Here is a 20,181-nt window from a genome sequence, read left to right as displayed (position 1 = left end):
CGTGATTGTGCTCAAAGCCGGCTTCGACGTCCGAGTGACCGGTGAACGACGCTTGCTTTGAAGTAAGTCGTACCAATGAAGAGAGATCCCGGTAATGCACTTCTAACTCAATTTGTGTTCGAGCTGTCAAGTGAGGATTTTCTGCCTGGAAACGACCGACATCTCAAGAACCCGAGTGTCAGAAGGGTCGTCCAATACATCGCACCTCCGAGTTCAGGGCGCTTGCGCGATCGGGATGGGTGTGCCCTCTGGAAGGAGAGAGGGGGGAAGACGCCACGGCAACGTCTGTTCAAAGCATGTGAGAAGTTAGACGAGGCACCTTGCGCGAAGTTTTGAGTCCTATTTGATTGATTGACTGTCAGTATTGCCGGAATCGCGTCGGCTTTAATTAATAGTTTCGTTATTTTAGTAGGCAACTGAACTCTTTGTAAATAATATTCTAACGTGACTATCAAGAATATCAGTAAAACGTATCAGAGACGTCGCAAACCTGAACGTAAGTATAAGAAATGTGGACCTGGGAGCAATAGTGATCTAACTCACAACGTTTAATACTAGTGAAACAATAATAGTAGGCCTATACGTTACAAAAGCGGTATGTTGAAGTTTTAAGGTTCGAGGAAAAGTTTGAAAAAGCGAAACGTAGTTGAGCTTTTTTAATTTCCGAGAATTGAAAGAAAACATACCGCTCGTGTATCGTACATTATTTTGTGCGAAGATCGTTTATTACATACCTGAAAGAGGAATTTCTAATTAGTTGCAATGAAATATCCATCTTGGTTTCTGTTCAATGACAGCAAATTTGCAAAACAAAAATATCTATCTTCAACATTGTTGCTTTAAAATATTTTCTGTGTTTACTATACTCCAGCAGGCCGTGTTATACGTCTGTCTTTTTTCCCCCAGTCTATAAATGCGAACTTAAAACAAACGGTAAGGTTATGTAATGATTTATTTTTCATTTTAATATTTTGACAATATTATTTATATAACATATTGCAGTAATAACATCGGTATCTGGAATCTTGTTGATTTTTTCACGGCTTACTTAATGCTACTTGCATCACGAATGCAGTAACTTTAATGGAGTTGTAGAGTTTACTTAATTTTTGCAAATATTTAAAAAGAATAATTAACAGTACAATTTAGGTGAAATTGCAGTGGTAAGTTTCCAATTTATAATTATTACTATATTGAACGTCTCTAAAAATAATATGTTAAAAGCCTAAAGCAGTAAAATCAATATGTCACTTAAGCGGTAAGAAGAGGGAAATTGTTATGTGTGTTAGGTTGGGAATACTGAATGTGGAATTTCACATTTTCCGCGGATTGGTTTTGTGCGGAAACCAAGCAAATACGCACGATCTCGCACAAAAGTTTGAAGTTTATCAATTACTTTAAATCCAGTAATTGCTTTGTCGCATTCATATTTGCATTTCATTTTGTAATATTCTTACAAATTAATTTTTTTAATAATTAGTGCAAGTTTAATTAAGTTTTGCACACACGTCATTGACAATACAACCTTTATGTTTAATGCTATGCGCTAAATAAATGTCCAATTCTGGCAGTAATCACGACAATAAAATTGGTAATGTAATCCTTTTTTTTTAGATATTAAGGGGAGTCCGTACACCGAATTTTGGCAAAAAAAAAGAATGAAATTTTGGTTTTAATCGGTTTTCGGTACTTTAATATGCGTAAAATGATAATATGATTTCATTTCTTCTATTTGTCAGCTTTTAGCCCTATCTTCAGCAAAAATATTGAAGTAATTTTTAATGAAAAAATGTTATCAATGAAATTTTTTTTCTTGCCAACCGCTCAATGGAATTTTAAATTTATTTAGCCGGTTGTATACGTAAAAGTATGTTACATATGTCCTATTTTTCCTACATTTGTATCTTATGTCACTTCTGAGAAAAGTGCACCCAAATTTAAAGAATATAACATTTTGAATCTTGCGTACACTTCTTTTAACACTTGAATATAATTAATTGATCGACTAGTGGACTTACTCGTGTTAATTATGTAAGATTTGTTCGGCTTACAGCTGTTTCAGTGCTTACGCACCATCCTCAAAGCTTACTAGATCGCGGCGTCATCACGAACTTCTCTGCCTGTTATGTGGATGTGTTCGATTGTTGAAAGGTGTTGAAGAGTGGAGTCAAATAGTGTGTGTGTACTGAAATTGATCTATGTGTTGAGAATTTGATCAGGGTGTGTTTTAGTGTGTTTGTATATTTCATATTGTTCTAGCGTGTTGAGGTTTTGGTTCTTGGGTTGTATGTGTAGGATTTCCATGTCTGTATTTATGTTATTGTATGTGTGGTTAGCATTGGTTATAAGATCGCATCTTCATTCAGAAAGCAGAAATACAACATAACATACAGAACAGAAAACACACTACAAAGACATCTCAACACACAAAAAACACAAACAAATAAATACAACGACACAGGTGTATACAAACTCACATGTAATAGTTGCGACAAGTTCTACATAGGACAGACAGGCAGATCATTCCAAACACGCTACAAAGAACACATTAAAGCAATAACCAGAGGACACAATACATCTACATACGCAGATCTCATAACCAATGCTAACCATACATACAATAACATAAATACGGACATGGAAATCCTAGACACATAAGCCAAGAACCAAAAACTCAACACACTAGAACAATATGAAATATACACACTAAAACACACCCTGATCAAATCCTCAACACACAGATCAATTTCAGTACACACACACTATTTGACTCCACTCTTCAACACCTTTCAACAATCAAACACACCCACATAACAGGCAGAGAAATTCGAGATGACGCCGCGATCTAGTAGGCTCTGATGATGGTGCGTGAAGCACTGAAACAGCTGTAAGCCGCACAAATCTTACATAATTAACATGAGTAAGTCCACTAGTTAATCAATTAATTATATTCAAGTGTTAAAAGTAGTGTGCGCAAGATTCAAAATGGATGATCAATTAGTGAAAGTTTTATTAAGTTTTGCATACACGTCATTGACAATACAACCTTTATGTTTAGTGCTATGCGCAAAATAAATGTCCAATTCTGGCAGTAATCACGAAAATAAAATTGGTAATGTAATCCGCTTTTTAGATATTAAGGGGAGTCCGTACACCGAATTTTGACAAAAAAATGAAATTTTGATTTTTATCGCTTTTCGGTACTTTAATATGTGTAATATTATAATATGAATTCATTTCTTCTAATTGTCAGCTTTTAGCACCATCTTCAGCAAAAATATTGTAGTAATTGTTAAGGAAAAAATGTTATCAATGAAATTTTTTTTTTTTTTGTCAACCGCTTAGTGGAATTTTAAATTTATTTAGCCGGTTGTATACATTAAAGTATGTTAAATATGCCTATTTTTTCTCTATTTGTATCTTATATCATTTCTGAGAAAAGTGCACCCAAAATTGAAGAATTTAACATTGCAAGATATGGAAAATTTAACACCATTTTTCTTTGTGATATTGGTGCACTTTTCTCAGAATCTATTATACCTAGACGGCTGAAATTAATATACAGTATCCATGTGTTGGAATTTTGGTTAAAAAATTAGGCTTATTTCTATCTTCAGTAAAAATAAAATAGTAGCTACATTATGCAACGAGCCTATAATGGTAGTAATTAAGACGCGAGTATGTTTATGAAACGAGCGTAAGCGAGTTTCATAATTTTCATACGAGCGTCTTAATTACCATTATAGTCAAGTTGCAGAACTTTTTATGCTCGACCATATTGATTTTTTCCGGCAATTGGTGACATGAATTTGCGGGAATGTGCTTTGTGAAAGGCTGGAAGATGACTGTGAATTGTTAATTTGTGTGTTGTTTTTTTCGACTGAGTTTAATATTGTCTAATCTCGCGCTAGTTGTCTTTCGATTGCATATCCGAGAATAATCGATACTTGCGTTTTCATATTGCTACAATGGTATTTTCTGATTGGTGGAACATCTGAACTTTAATGAATAGGTATACTTTAATGAGGTCCATTAAAGGGCTGCTACCAGGTGTATAATTACTACATTTCGGTATGGTCGAGCATAAAATAATTTACAGTCATTTTTAATGCAAACAATCATTTTTTTGCCAAACGCTCAGTAGAAGTTTAAATTTATTTAACCGGTCGTATACATAAATGTATGGTACATATGGCCTATTTTTTACATTTGTATCTTTTATAACTTCTGAGAAAAGTGCACCCAAAATAGAGGAATTTAACATTGTAAGATATGGAAGTACAGACTCCTCTTAAAGAATGACAATCTGTACATGGTGTACAACTATTTTTTTTATTTTAGTAGGTTATTTTACGACGCTTTATCAAGAGCTTAGGTTATTTAGCGTCTGAATGAGATGAAGGTGATAATTACGGTGAAATGAGTCCAGGGTCCAGCACCAAAAGTTACCCAGCATTTGCTCATATTGGGTTGAGGGAAAACCCCGGAAAAAACCTCAACCAGGTAACTTGCCCCGACCGGGAATCGAACCCGAGCCACCTGGTTTCGAGACCAGACGCGCTAACCGTTACTCCACAGGTGTGGACCGTACCGCTATTGACCGTTATCGAGGTTCCTTACTTCAAACTGAATTCGTTAGTGTTGGTTCGATTAATTAAAATGTGTCTCAGTGAAACGTACAGCAGAGTTCGTATAGGTCAGATTCTGTCAGATGCTTTTCCAATTCACTGTGGGCTAAAGCAAGGAGATGCACTATCACCTTTACTTTTTAACTTTGCTCTAGAGTATGCCATTAGGAAAGTCCAGGATAACATAGAGGGCTTGGAATTGAACGGGTTACATCAGCTGCTTGTCTATGCGGATAACGTGAATATGTTAGGAGAAAATCCACAAACAATTAGGGAAAACACGGGAATTTTACTGGAAGCAAGTAAAGAGATAGGTTTGGAAGTAAATCCCGAAAAGACTAAGTATATGATTATGTCTCGTGACCAGAATATTGTACGAAATGGAAATATAAAAATTGGAAATTTATCTTTTGAAGAGGTGGAGAAGTTCAAATATCATGGAGCAACAGTAACAAATATAAATGATACTCGGGAGGAAATTAAACACAGAATAAATATGGGAAATGCCTGTTATTATTCGGTTGAGAAGCTTTTATCATCCAGTCTGCTGTCAAAAAATCTGAAAGTTAGAATTTATAAAACAGTTATATTACCGGTTGTTCTGTATGGTTGTGAAACTTGGACTCTCACTTCGAGAGAAGAACATAGGTTAAGGGTGTTTGAGAATAAGGTGCTTAGGAAAATATTTGGGGCTAAGAGGGATGAAGTTACAGAAGAATGGAGAAAGTTACACAACACAGAACTGCAGGCATTGTATTCTTCGCCTGACATAATTATGAACATTAAATCCAGATGTTTGAGATGGGCAGGGCATGTAGCACGTATGGGCGAATCCAGAAATGCATATAGAGTGTTAGTTGGGAGGCCGGAGGGAAAAAGACCTTTGGGAAGGCCGAGACGTAGATGGGAGGATAATATTAAAATGGATTTGAGGGAGGTGGGATATGATGATAAAGACTGGATTAATCTTCCTCAGGATAGGGACCAATGGCGGGCTTATGTGAGGGCGGCAATGAACCTCCGGGTTCCTTAAAAGCCAGTGAGTAAGTAAGTTATAGACAAAGAAACATCCAACGTTTCGGAGCCATAATCGGCATGCGAGGAAAGAGCAAACTATTTGTCAGTTTCGTTAGCAAGATTGAAATTCTGAAAATATTAAATTATATTTAACTTTTTTAAATTATTTCTTGCTTGCTCTCTCTCTGTTCGTGTCCAGCTCTATTTAAAATTGTTAAATAGGCTGTTACCTTACATTTTTTTTAAATAATGATAAACAAGAAAGATGATGACTTAATTGCTAAATCCTAAGAAACAGACACATTACATAACGCTCTTAAAAACATATACGGATATATGTGTACGAATTTAATTGAAAATGTCAATCAAAATGCAAAACATCTGTTATGAAAACAAAATTCTGACCTCTCTAGACTGCAAAAGCGCATAACTGGCTCACAGTGATTGGAAAATAAATTGTAGTTTTACAAGAAATAAGCTATTTAATAGAATGTATAGATAACATATATATTAAAAAAAAACTATAAGAAAATGCAGTGGGGGCAAAATTATCATTCTTATTTGGGGTGATCAGAGTGTGAGCAGACGGGAAGTGGTCATAAAGGTGTGAAAAAAATTGTGGATTATTCAGAACAGATTTTATTGCTGACGAAAAACTAGAAACACAAAATTCACAATGCTTGGAAACTTTGATCTATCTCTGTCTTCAGGTTAAAAGGAAGATATTAGGAATGGGAAGAAAACAGTATCCTATTCGTTGGCGGCTGAAATCGGCCACGCTTAATCAGTCACGTGTAAAGAATCCAAGAAATTCAACAAACATTCGAAGGAGTAAGGGCGATAGTCACAAAAACAACATTTCAAAGGAGAGCGTATTAAAATCTTACAATATAGCACTATTAGGTGCAGTATGACAATTGCTTTTCAGCGTATATTTCTATTATTTGTTGAGTAAATTTTATAATATTTACTAATAGCTTCCCTATATGTGTAAGAAGTGAACTTGCACAAAAACTATTTTTGTTAAATATGACTTCGAATTGTGTCATTCCCACCCCTTCATTTCTACTAGTCCTGATTATTTTTTACCTAAAAATGAAAATAGATATCAGTTTTCATTATTTTGTATTCCGAATTTGTTTAAAATTGGAGATAGAACCTTATTATAGTAAGCTGATGAGTTAAGTTACTATTATACTATATGTGCAGACCTACTTCAACCTTTGAAATAGTTGTTGTGGCATTATGTAACTTAAGTACAGTATGTTCTAAGTTTCCGTTGTTCAGTGCCTCTGTCAGTTAAAATTAATTATTTATAAGCTGAGAAATAGCTCTCAAAATCTCAGAAAGTGATTGGGACGTTTTTGTACGAACTGATGTTTTATGCACCACTGACATAATTCACACTCTATTCAGAATGTCCTTTGTGTCACTTGAATAATTCATGGATTTCATTTAAATTTGTGTTCAGGTATTACTTATAGTTAGATATATACTTTCACAAGCTTCTCGATTTTTTTCTACACTCTAAAATAAATTTCTTGATCCTCTGGTCGGAGAAAAAAAGTGGCTCACTTTGTAAAAACTGAGTCGTCATCAATAAATCACTAATGTAGTGGCAGTATTATTACATTGAGGCTTTGTGATAATATAAATATGTATTAGACATTTTTCTGGAGATGAATATGGTGTAAGAGGTCATAAAATGCCACAATGTCAGGATACCAAACCTGAACTGGGCAGCACGCAGACCATACTTAAAATTTTATTATTATTTTGTAAACTCGTTGCTTTTACTTTTCTTTTACAAGCGATGAGAAAGGTCAATCAAAACCTCTTCACAAAGGACACAAGTACTACTTTCAGAGTGGGCGGAGGATTCTGTTTATCCGCCTCCCCTACAAATCCGCCTTCGCGTACTGCGATCTCAACTCAGTATGTCGGTTAGACCGTTATTGCTCCTAGGTTAGCGATTGTTTTGATCTAATAATATGACAGAAACATAAGCGCATGTTTTTTTCTGACATTTGAATTTTTTAAATTTAGAACAGTCGACTGTCACGACCCGCTGTGTGATCATCAGTCAACGAAGGAACACGCGGTGGATTCATTGATTGGTTCGTGAGTAGTGCCGACCTCCCAGCAGTCGGAGCGCCGCGGCGTGCTGGAGAGGAGCGGTCATGCCGACCCGCCTGGACATCGGCATGGTGACGTCGAAGCCCCGCAAAACTTCTGCCTCGCCCGCACACCACGGAATGTCTTCGTTTGCTTCCAGAGTCGTGAGAAGGTTTCGAAGAGTGACTCTCAAACTGCGTCACAAACGAGGTCGGTGTAACACCTGATACAGCTTATCTCTTATTACAACTTAATCTCGTATTGTCATAGTGTAACATTTAGCACAACAGCGTATTAGGGATCATCAGTGTGGTTTTAGGCGCAATAGATCGACTATTGATAAGATTTTTTGTATTCGACAGATATTGGAAAAAAAAATAGGAGTATAAGGGTACAGTACATCAGTTATTCATAGATTTCAAAAAGGTGTATGACTCGGTTAAGAGAGAAGTTTTATATAATATTCTTATTGAATTTGGTGTTCCCAAGAAACTAGTTCGATTAATTAAAATGTGTCTCACTGAAACGTACAGCAGAGTCCGTGTAGGCCACTTTCTATCTGATGCTTTTCCAATTTACTGCGGGTTAAAGCAGGGGGATGCACTATCACCTTTACTTTTTAACTTCGCTCTAGAATATGCCATTAGGAAAGTTCAGGATAACACAGAGGGTTTGGAATTGAATGGGTTACATCAGCTTCTTGTCAATGCGGATGACGTGAATATGTTAGGAGAAAATCCACAAACGATAATGGAAAACGCGGAAATTCTATTTGAAGCAAGTAAAGCGATAGGGTTGGAAGTAAATCCCGAAAAGACTAAGTATATGATTATGTCTCGTGACCAGAATATTGTACGAAATGGAACTATAAAAATTGGAGATTTATCCTTTGAAGAGGTGGAAAAATTCAAATATCTTGGAGCAACAGTAACAAATATAAATTACACTCGGGAGGAAATTAAACGCAGAATAAATATGGGAAATGCCTGTTATTATTCGGTTGAGAAGCTTTTGTCAGCTAGTCTTCTGTCAAAAAATCTGAAAGTTAGAATTTATAAAACAGTTATATTACCGGTTGTTCTGTATGGTTGTGAAACTTGGACTCTCACTTTGAGGGAGGAACAGAGATTAAGGTGTTTGAGAATAAGGTTCTTGGAAAAATATTTGGGGCTAAGAGGGATGAAGTTACAGGAGAATGGAGAAAGTTACACAACGCAGAGCTGCACGCATTGTTTACTTCACCTGACATAATTAGGAACATAAAATCCAGACGTTTGAGATGGACAGGATATGTAGCACGTATGGGCGAATCCAGAAATGCATATAGAGTGTTAGTTGGGAGGCCGGAGGGAAAAAGACCTTTAGGGAGGCCGAAACGTAGATGGGAAGATAATATTAAAATGGATTTGAGGGAGGTGGGATATGATGATAGAGACTGGATTAATCTTGCTCAGGATAGGGACCAATGGCGGGCTTATGTGAGGGCGGCAATGAACCTCCAGGTTCCTTAAAGCCAGTAAGTAAGTAAGTAAGTAGGCGAAGGACGAAAAACTGAAGTGGAGTGTGATAGTGCAGTTTTGATTAATACAGACCTTGAACTGCTAAAACGCAAAGTATTTACATCAAGTTAAAAAGTTGGTATTCTTCATTCTTTAACCACATATTGCGACGTAGTATGTTCTTGGGATCATCGTATATTCCCAGATGTCGTGGGTTAGACCGCTCTTTAACTTAACATACTGACCAATCTTGAAAGATTTCATATTTGGTGAACTATACATTAGTAGTTTCTGCATTTTGACACATTACCAACATTGTGATGTGTAACGAAGGAATATTGTTGTACCACAAAAATATATATTTCAATATGTTTACAGAAATACACGTCCTCAGCATTCCCTGTACAGAAGTAGTATTGTGTTCATGTGTCGGCAAAGCAAATTATTCTACAGTACCGGTACTGGTTGAATTTTATTCACATTATTTTTTATTAGTGAGTAAGTTCATTCGGAAATTATGCATTGAAAAATTCTCATTTATGGAAAAAACATAAGTAGTTTTTCAAATCGACTGTAATCATTTCCACATTACATTTTACGTAATACGAAGTGAAAAATATAGAAATATGCATCCAAAAGCGTTTGTGTCAGAGACATTATGACTCAGAATTGGACGGAGTTTCGCAATAAGAGACCAAGCGCCAAAAACCTGTTTCTAGATGTTGCTCATTGAAATAAATCTGTTTTTTTATATATATAAAACATTTTATGCAAGAAGTATTATAACATTCATACTATTACAAAAAAAAATAGCACAAATAATACCGAAAAAAGTTAACCAATTTTTGATAAGAGATCAGCAGTTGAATTAATAATATTTCAAAGCAAAATAAATTAATTAATTTTATGCAATAAACGAATTTTTGCTTATAAATAGCAGATAGGCCTGTCGAATTCTTGATCGTTTCCGAGTTAAATTAGCTTGCCATCAACAGATTTGTGCAAATAGGCCTATCTCTTTTTTTTCGTATTGTCGCTTGGTCTATTATTGCGTAACTCCGTCCAATTATGTTTCAAAACAGAAACCTCTTAAAAAAATAGAACATTAGCTAAAAGAAGATATCTATATGATTTTCTTTGCAAACTGAATGTGCCCAAAAGCTATTAGATTACTAAAGGAAAATAGCCTATACTTTATCTTTTTGAAAAAAATCAATTAAATCATACGAAAATAAAAACCTCAGAGAAAATAAATTAGTTATTAACAGTGATCTACACATTACTTACAGTAAACCTATCGCAACTCGTTAAAAATATAAAGAGAATATTTTATTAAGTTTATTTATCCACGCTTTAAGGAGAGAGAATGGTATAATTTGAAATTGTTTCCTAGTTTATGAAAATGTTTAAATTTTGTAAGTAGAAATGTCATTGCTGTAACAACTTAAATTCGAGATTAGTTTTTGAAAAAAAGAAAGGTTGCTTAAATTAAAAAAAAAGACTACCAAGATACATAATTCACTAAAATAGACATATCTCCGTCATTTTTGAAGATAAACACACTTTCCTTAAAATGTCTGTAACACAATTTGGTATTGGTTTTCATAATTTTAAGGTAAACCATTACATTTTAAGAATTAATTTTAAAGGTACTTTTATATAAATATGGAGGGGTATTTTTAAATGCAACAAAATAATGAAATTCTATTTCAGAAATAAGTTTTCTAATAGCCTAAAGAATGTGTGTTCCAAATATCATGCATGTAGTGTTAATAGTTCAGTGTCATTTAAAACCCTGTGCACCAGACCTTTAAAAATGTTTTCACAGTAGCTGGAAAGTCCACAAATCCGCATTAAGTTTTACATAATGTATTTTTGACATATCAAAGAGCATTTTAAAGGAAAATATTGAAAAACAAATTAAAATTACTGAAGTATAACTGAAGTTTAGTGTAATTTAAAAACACTGTGCACAGAAGCTTTAAAAATGGCGTCACAGCAGATAATAGGGCCATATATGCGCAATAAATTTTATGTAATATTTTTTTCACATATCAAAGATTAATAATTTAAAGCAAAGGAAAAGTCTTTTTTTCTTTAATTTACTGGTTTTTCACCACATTTAAACAGCCTTGCCCCTTGAAAACCCTGTGCTCCAGAACTTAAAAATAGCATCGCAGTAGCAGACAAGAGCATAAATTGCGCATTAAATTGTATATAATATATTTTTCACATATCGAAGTGTTTTTAAAGCGAAACATTTTTTTAATTAATTTGTATTCCACCAAAATAAAACCATAATCCCCCAGTAACATCTAGGTCTTATCTCATGTGTAGGATCTTTGGGTATATCAGTAGGCCGTGGAGTATTGTGATTTTGTTTCTATTGTCAGATATTACATATAGTTTGTGTTCATTTTTAAGGGAAGGCATAGATGAAATTACTAAATCTTACAGTTTTCAATCTATTGAGCTGAAATTTTTATCACATGCTACGTTTATATGTCAGTTACATTGTGCAAAATCTCTTTTATATATCTTTGATGGTTTTGGAGATATTGTAATTTTAATCAATTTAATTAATTAATATATAAATGGTTCCACACGTCGAAAATTAAAGAAAATCACGTTGAAAAAAATTCCTGCCATTTATTTCATCTTAATAAGGAAACGTGTCACATAATTTTATTCTGGTGTCCTCGGTCTTTGAGAATCGCATTTTTGTCACATTTTTGCCAAAATTTCACCTATGCCTTCCCTTAACTGATTTCAATTTTATTAATGATTATGATATTGGTGATTAAGACGGTGATGAATCATGATATCTAAATTTCTATTAACTGATTTCAATTTTATTAATGATTATGATATTGGTGATTAAGACGGTGATGAATCATGATATCTAAATTTCTAATCCGGCATTTGATTTTTTGTGTTGACTGAAGCAAACCATGAAAAGCTTCAGTCAGATTTGCCCGCCACGAGGTTTGAACCCGGGACATCCCGAAAGCGAGTCCACTGCGTTGCCACAAAGGCATCTCGTTTGGTGCTTTATTTTAATTTAATAAATAATGGCATTTGTAACATTCACCCACCGTTCTTTAAATAGCAAAATTCATAACTTTCCTTTCAACACATTGTACCTGACTTGTATAAGAATACTACAGTTCAGCTACTACTAATATTCTATTGAGAAAATTAACTCAATATGTACATGAAATTATTGGGGATCATCAGTGTGGTTTTGGGCATAATAGATCGACTATTCATCAGATTTTTTGCTATTCGACAGATATTGGAGAAAAAATGGGTACAGTACATCAGTTATTCATAGATTTCAAAAAGGCATATGACTCGGTTAAGAGAGAAGTTTTATATAATATTCTTATTCAATTTGGTATTCCCAAGAAACTAGTTCGATTAATTAAAATGTTTCTCAGTGAAACTTACAGAAGAGTCCGTATAGGCTAGTTTCTGTCAGATGCGTTTCCAATTCACTTTGGGCTAAAGCAAGGAGATGCACTATCACCTTTACTTTTTAACTTTGCTCTAGAGTATGCCATTAGGAAAGTCCAGGATAACGGAGAGGGTTTGGAATTGAACGGGTTACATCAGCTGCTTGTTTATGCGGATGACGTGAATATGTTAGGAGAAAATACACAAACTATTAGGGAAAACACGGGAATTTTACTGGAAGCAATGGAGAGATAGGTTTGGAAGTAAATCCTGAAAATACAAAGTATATGATTATGTCTCGTTACCTGAACATTGTACAAAATTGAAATATAAAAATTGGAGATTTATCCTTTGAAGAGATGGAAAAATTCAAATATCTTGGAACAACAGTAACAAATATAAATGATACTCGGAAGGAAATTAAACACAGAATAAATATGGGAAATGCATGTTATTATTCGGTTGAGAAGCTTTTATCATCCAGTCTGCTGTCAAAAAATCTGAAAGTTAGAATTTATAATACCGGTTGTTCTTTATGGTTGTGAAACTTGGACTCTCACTTTGAGAGAGGAACATAAGTTATGGGTGTTTGAGAATAAGGTGCTTAGGAAAATATGTGCGGCTAAGATGGATGAAGTTACAGGAGAATGGAGAAAGTTACATAACGCTGAACTGTATGCATTTTATTCTTCGCCTGACATAATTAAATCCAGACGTTTGAAATGAGCAGAGCACGTAGCACGTATGGGCGAATCCAGGAATGCATATAGAGTGTTAGTTGGGAGGGAGGGAATAAGTCCTTTGGAGAGGCCGAGACGTAGATGGAATGATAATATTAAAATGGATTTGAGCAAGATGGGATATAAGGTAGAGACTGGATTAATCTTGCTTAGGATAGAGACCAATGGCGGGCTTATATGAGGAGGGCAATGAACCTTCGGGGTCCTTAAAAGCCATAAATAAGTAATAAGCATTTAACGAGGTTGTATCAACTACGGGGGGTATTTAACGTCGATGGTGTTTCGCCATAGATTGCCTGACATTCGCCTTACTGTTGGGGAAAACCTTGGAAAAAGCGAACCAGGTAATCAGCCCAATCGGGAATCGAACCCACGCCCGAGCTTAATTCCGGATCAACAAGCAAACGCGCTATCGCCTGAGCTACGCCGGTGGCTACTAACATTATTATATTTCAGGCCCATCAGTCTCGGTTAAATTCATTCATACTGAATATGAACAGAATTCATCTAATACAAACAGGAGAATGAGAAATCACTACGCGCAGTCGTACAGGTGGGTGGTGTACCCAGAGCCACTTTGCGGTGTCTGGGGTGCTGTAAGCGTGAATTTATGTCGAAATCTTAAAACTAATGTCTTGAAGTATGACGATATTGTACCATTGAAGTGTGTGACGAGAATCCATCAGAAAGCGTTAGTGCAAGATGGAAAACTCATCGCCTTCCAGACGAAGAGGCGTAACTCCAAAAAATCGATTTTAGAGATACGCCGGTTCTGATACGTAAACTACATATGGATGTATTCAAAACCGACGTATCTCTAAATCGATTTTTTGGAATCACGTTTATAAATTCTAACTTTTAGCTTTTATGAGAGCAGACTGGATGATAAAAGCTTCTCAACCGAATAATAACATGCATTTCCCATATTTATTCTGCGTTTAATTCCCTCCCGAGTATCATTTATATTTGTTATTGTTGCTCCAAGATATTTGAATTTTTCCACCTCTTCAAAGGATAAATTTCCAATTTTTATATTTCCATTTGGTACAATATTCTGGTCACGAGACATAATCATACACTTTGCCTTTTCGGGATTTACTTCCAAACCTATCTCTTTACTTGCTTCAAGTAAAATTCCCGTGTTTTCCCTAATCGTTTGTGGATTTTCTCCTAACATATTCACGTCATCCGCATAAACAAGAAGCTGATGTAACCCGTTCATTTCCAAACCCTCTCCGTTAACCTGGAGGGCGACGAATTACGTACGGTGAAATGAATATTTGTTTTTTAAAACTTGAAAACACTCTAAGTGAAAAAAATAATGAAGCAAGTATTCAAAGATGTACGTAAGAAGTATCACAAATCTTTTCTAGTAATTCTTGTCCATGAAACTTCAAAATATACTGTAATTCACATTTGCGTGCTTTACACACGAGAAGGCGACCCACTTGCATGTTATAGCAGTTCCGTTTATTAACCTAGAACAAGGTTTTCTAGCCTGCCGTTCATGTTGGTGAGAATTTATGCAAACGTCAGCAAAATCAAGCATTGATCATTTGGTATGCTAGTCTCTATGTGCTGCACTAATGTAGGGCAAGGTACACACTTAGTTTTATAAGAGAGTGGCAAATCATAATTTCAGGAATCGATTTTCCGTCCGCTAGACTCATTGTCAGTATTTAACTTACAAAACCTTAGTTACAACTACTAGGGTAGGATAAAAAGTAATGGCAACAGTTCGATATTTCTGACATGGCTTTATTCACAGGGGTACAACATTTACGTACCTTCTATATAGTCGCCCCCCCCTTATTTATTACCTTTTGCCAAATGTTTGGAAGGCGTCGTACACAATCAGCGCGTCCATCTTTGTTGATGTTCCGTACTGACCGCCCTAAAGCAGGGATAAGTTCATCTCTGGTATTGTACCGGGTCCCTCGCAGTGGTTCTTTCACTTTGGTGAAAAGATCGTAATCGCATGGATCATATCGAGTGAGTACAGTGGATGTTCCAGTAGTCCGCGTTTGCCGTCTGCCTTGGAGGTACAGCGTGTTGCAGTATTACCCCATCAATGTCATACGCCACAATGAATTTCTCCTTCACAGCACTTTGTGTAGCGCGCACTTTCTTCGGACGAGAAGAACCTGGATGCTTCCATTCATTTGATTGACGTTTCAAGCTTGGTTGGTTCGTATGAGCGAGCCCAGGTTTCGTCCATAACGACGATTTGCCCAAGAAAGTCGTCATATTTCCTTTGGTACCGGTCCAACAAGGCCTGTGCGACTGAATAGCGGTGCCATTGTTAAACCTCGGTAACCCAGAATGTCTTGCAGAATGTGGAGCACAGTTTTGTGACATACTCAGACTTCCGCTGCTAACTCACGCGCAGTCCATCAGCGATCAGCATCCAACAGGGAAGCAAGGAGTTGAACTGTGTTGTCCTCCACGCGGGGTCGTCCTGTACGGAGGTTGTCCTGAACGGCATCCCTGCCTTCCCGGAACGCTTTAACCCATCGTGCCACTGTGCGATATGGCAACGCTGCATCGGCATACGCTTCATGCAGTCCCTGAAAACATTCTTGTGCACTACGACCTCGTGTCACTTCAATTTTGATCCAGGAACGTTGCTCTAGTTTTGTAAACGTGGTCTTAGGGCGCTCGCACTATCCCTATGAAAGTCAACGTTCTACACACTGCAGTAGATTGACAGAGTACTGTCGCCGCTGGTTGCACTAACTCATCTAATAGTCATTGTTCATGTCCACACAGTTGGCAGCTCTCGAACGCACCATCGTCACGTGACAGCAGTGTTGCCATTACTTTTTATCCAACCTATGTATTAACAGAAAATGAAATATTAATGAATTTAATTCAGTTCAGAATGACTCTAGAATTCAGGTAATTATCTAAAACCGTGCCGCAACGTTGCGAGAAATCAAGGCCAACACTACAGATACGTTTGTGAAGTAATCATTCCAGGGAATATTTTTCCCTTTCATTACTGATTTCTTTTTTTTTGTGTATGTATGTATTTATTCACACTGCAATGGGTATATACCCGGTGGCAGTGGTAACTAATTACACTCAATAATGACAATAATAAACTTATTAATTAAGAATACAATTAATAATAATACTAATAATTAATACTAACAATAATGAATAATAATAATAATAATAATAATAATAATAATAATAATAATAATAACTGGGAATATACTAAATTAAATGAAACGATCACTTAAAATAACATTTAAAATAAATCTAATTTGTATCTTAAAACTGAGATCGAACTAAAACCCACGAGTATGATATGTTCATATCTGCACAAGTACCTTTCAACACGACACTCATTTCGCTGTCAACTCACTCACTGCACTGGAACTACGACACATTTCACTGATTCTATCCTGATTTCACTAACACACTTGGGTGAAAGGGAAAGTAAAAATTTTTGGCTCGGGGAAAATACTCGTCTTTATTCGCTGAATAAACGCATTAGTCATTTTAATTTTATATTTTGTAATCGCATGTACTAAGCTAGTCAAAGTCTTTGCTTCAGGGATAATTATTTGGAATACATTACATAGCCATTTTTACTCATCTTCACTTGCTTCTCCTCTCCTTGGGTTCGAGACTCGACGCGGCACAGTAACTAATGGTGGAACAGTTTGCTTCCCTGTATTTCACAATTCCACTGATTAAATTGCAAATTTCTTACCGTGTTAATATTTATAATTTACCTTGCTTGACTGTTTTCGAAGACTAGGCTTTGGACAATGAAGCACAAGACTTCGAAACTGGTCAAGCAAGGTAATCCTAAATATTAACAAGGCAAAGAAGTTTGCGATTTAATCAGTGTTAAGTGTTAAAAGTGTATATAGAAAAATTAAGAACCATTATTCTGACGAAACAAGTCAATTCCATGTTCTAAGCTTCTCACATTAAATAACAGACGCTACATATGTCTCACGAAAGCGACACATACTTTCTCATTGTATGTTTCATGTTTTCGTAATAACTCACTTGGTTTACTATGTTGCGAGTCATAATATTATCTTCTATAATACAACGAGTGCTGATAGTTTTCCGGTAATTTAACGAATATCTGTCGTCATGACAGCAAACATGAGTTTAAAAGCGAAATTAAATTATCTGAGGCTAACTATTATCACGAATTGTAATCGGCAAGATAATTCCAATACGAACAATTGTAATTTTTAACAACTAAACAGTCGAGATTATAATAATAATAATAATAATAATAATAATAATAATAATAATAAGATCCAGAGAAACAGTCGAATCGAAGCAGAGATCATAAGAATAGAAGGCTCCTTGGAATAAAAACAACTGAACATTTGAGGTTATAACAACACTTACTTTAAACTCATTTATCATTGCTTATCTTTCTATAATTTCGAACATGTTTAATTTATTGTAAACATTTTACTTATAGTAATTAATTGTGCAATTATTGTAATTAATTAGTAGTAGTGATACTAGGAGGAAGAATAAAGTGCATAAGATTTGCTGATGATATGGCGTTGTTAGAAGAGGAAATGATACTAAAGGATATGCTACTGGAGCTAAATGACAGCTGTGAGCAGTATGGGATGAAGATAAATGCAAACAAGACGAAGAGCATGGTCATAGTAAGAAAAATACAGAAGATAAACTTGCGAATTCTAAATGAGGCAGTAGAGCAAGTGGACAGCTTCAAATACTTGGGGTGTACTATAAGCAGTAACATGAGCTGCTGTCGAGAAGTCAAAAGGAGGATAGCAATGGCATAGGAAGCTTTTAATAGAGAAAAGAGCATTTTCTGCGAATCTCTGGAAAAATAACTAAGGAAGAGACTAGTAAAGTGCTTTGTATGGAGTGTGGCATTGTATGGGGCAGAAATATTGCCATTACGACGAAGTAAAGAGAAGCGACTAGAAGGATTTGAAATGTGGATATGGAGAAGAATGGAGAGTGTGAAGTGGACAGACAGAATAAAAAATGAAGCTGTGTTGGAAAGAGTGAGTGAAGAAAGACTGATGCTGAAACTGATCAGGAAGAGGAAAAGGAATTGGTTGGGTCACTGGCTGAGAAGAAACTGCCTACTGAAGGATGCATTAGAAGGAATGATGAACGTGAGAAGAGTTGGGGGTAGAAGAAGATATCAAATGATAGACGACATTAAAATATATGGATCATATGAGGAGACAAAGAGGCAGAAAATAAGAAAGATTGGAGAAAGCTGGGTTCGCAGTGAAAGGCCTGCCCTTGGGCAGAACACTGAGTGAATGAATGACTCTGTGTACTCGGCAACTTCTCCGGCATTTGTGTAACGCGTGTACTCTAATCTCCTTGCATACATAAACGTATGTCAGGGATATATCGCAGTACTGAATCCCATCCAATTTCTTACTAAATTTAGATCCCTTTAAAAAGCTAACAGCATGCTAATCGATTCCTTCACCGAAGTAGGTACTATTTTGCTGTCTTACTAGAGAAAGTATTGTAGTTATTTAGTCAACTGTTCGAAGACAGGTCTGGACTCCTCAAGTGACACCAACAAGGCATCACTCATGAGCAGGCTTCGAGACTTCGGACCCAATAGAGCAGTTCAGTGGGAAATCCGCATAACGGCGTACTGAGTATAGTGGTAAAGCGTACAGTGGGTGGGGGTACTGTAGAATGAATGCCAACAAATAGGCAAAGGAAAACGCTCTGGATTTGAAGATTCTGACGAATAATTTGGTTGTCATACAAACTGTGTCTGAAACTATTACACGGTTAGAAAAGTCAGAGCAGGAGATGCCGGAAACCCTCGAATTAATTTAGAAAATGATGCAGAGAATTAATGAGACACAAAGTACATCGGTTACTGAACGTTTAAAACAGAAGTGCAAACCAATTATATGTAAAAATAACGGATATGGAGCATTGTGTAATATAAACAGTAAATTAGTGGACATAGAGTCACCCGAGAATAAAGGACTGTATCTTAGAGACTGCAATGATGTTAGGTTTTTTCGTTTTGCTCCTATCACGTCATGTGACGTAGAGCGCAGCATTCTACAGCACAAACTTTGGCAGATAACCGAAAAAGATTTTTACGTTTGAGACACTGAGAATGTATCTTGTAGTAGGTACATTGCAATTAGGTACTGTAACTGCACTTCCTAAAGACGAACAATAGGATAAATGAAAAAATTAAAATTGCTACATGCTTATTTCCACCATTAACACTGTGTATAATTAAACACAAAGGCATATAAAAGACAGGAGAATAAATGTTTTTCACATCCTTTTGACATTATCATTGTGTAATGTATATTTACTTTCAGAATGTACATATGTATGTGTTTCCCCATACTACCGTACTCTACTCTAAACAGCAACGTTGTTACCTCAACACATCTCTATCTACCTGCAGCGAGTCAACAACCTATAGTACATGCACAGTAAACTTATTGTATCGGGTCCAAAGTCTCGAAGCCTGCTCATGAGACAAATAGGCTACGAGATAATGGGGTAGGGTGGCCAGTTATTTTCCCCAAGAAACTATTGTTACGTAACAAAACTCCTATTTAGAGATTTTCACGGAAATAACTTTATCGTTATCCCTTATAATGAAGAAGTATTTTTGAGCATGCCATCCTCCTGTTTGAATACAGCGATTCCCTTGACCTAATGGTTAGATTCTGTTCATATTCAGTATCTACAAGTCAATTT

The 20,181-nt window shown here is 35.8% G+C and overlaps 1 protein-coding gene across 1 annotated transcript in view; it reads left to right on the top strand.

The window, feature by feature from the left end:
* Positions 1-235: 235 nt before the first annotated feature.
* LOC138697535 (Kv channel-interacting protein 4-like) overlaps positions 236-20,181 on the top strand; it is an 80,719-nt gene continuing 60,773 nt past the window's right edge. Inside the window, exons 1-2 of the mRNA XM_069822856.1 lie at positions 236-496; positions 7,692-7,970. Coding sequence (XP_069678957.1) covers positions 7,826-7,970 — 145 coding nt within the window. The 5' untranslated portion in view covers positions 236-496; positions 7,692-7,825. The remainder of the gene's footprint in view (positions 497-7,691; positions 7,971-20,181) is intronic.

Source organism: Periplaneta americana, chromosome 4 (assembly GCF_040183065.1).
Source record: "Periplaneta americana isolate PAMFEO1 chromosome 4, P.americana_PAMFEO1_priV1, whole genome shotgun sequence".
NCBI lineage: Eukaryota > Metazoa > Arthropoda > Insecta > Blattodea > Blattidae > Periplaneta > Periplaneta americana.
The sequence above is the reverse complement of the archived record's forward strand: the minus strand, read 5'-3'. Positions and strand labels throughout refer to the sequence as shown.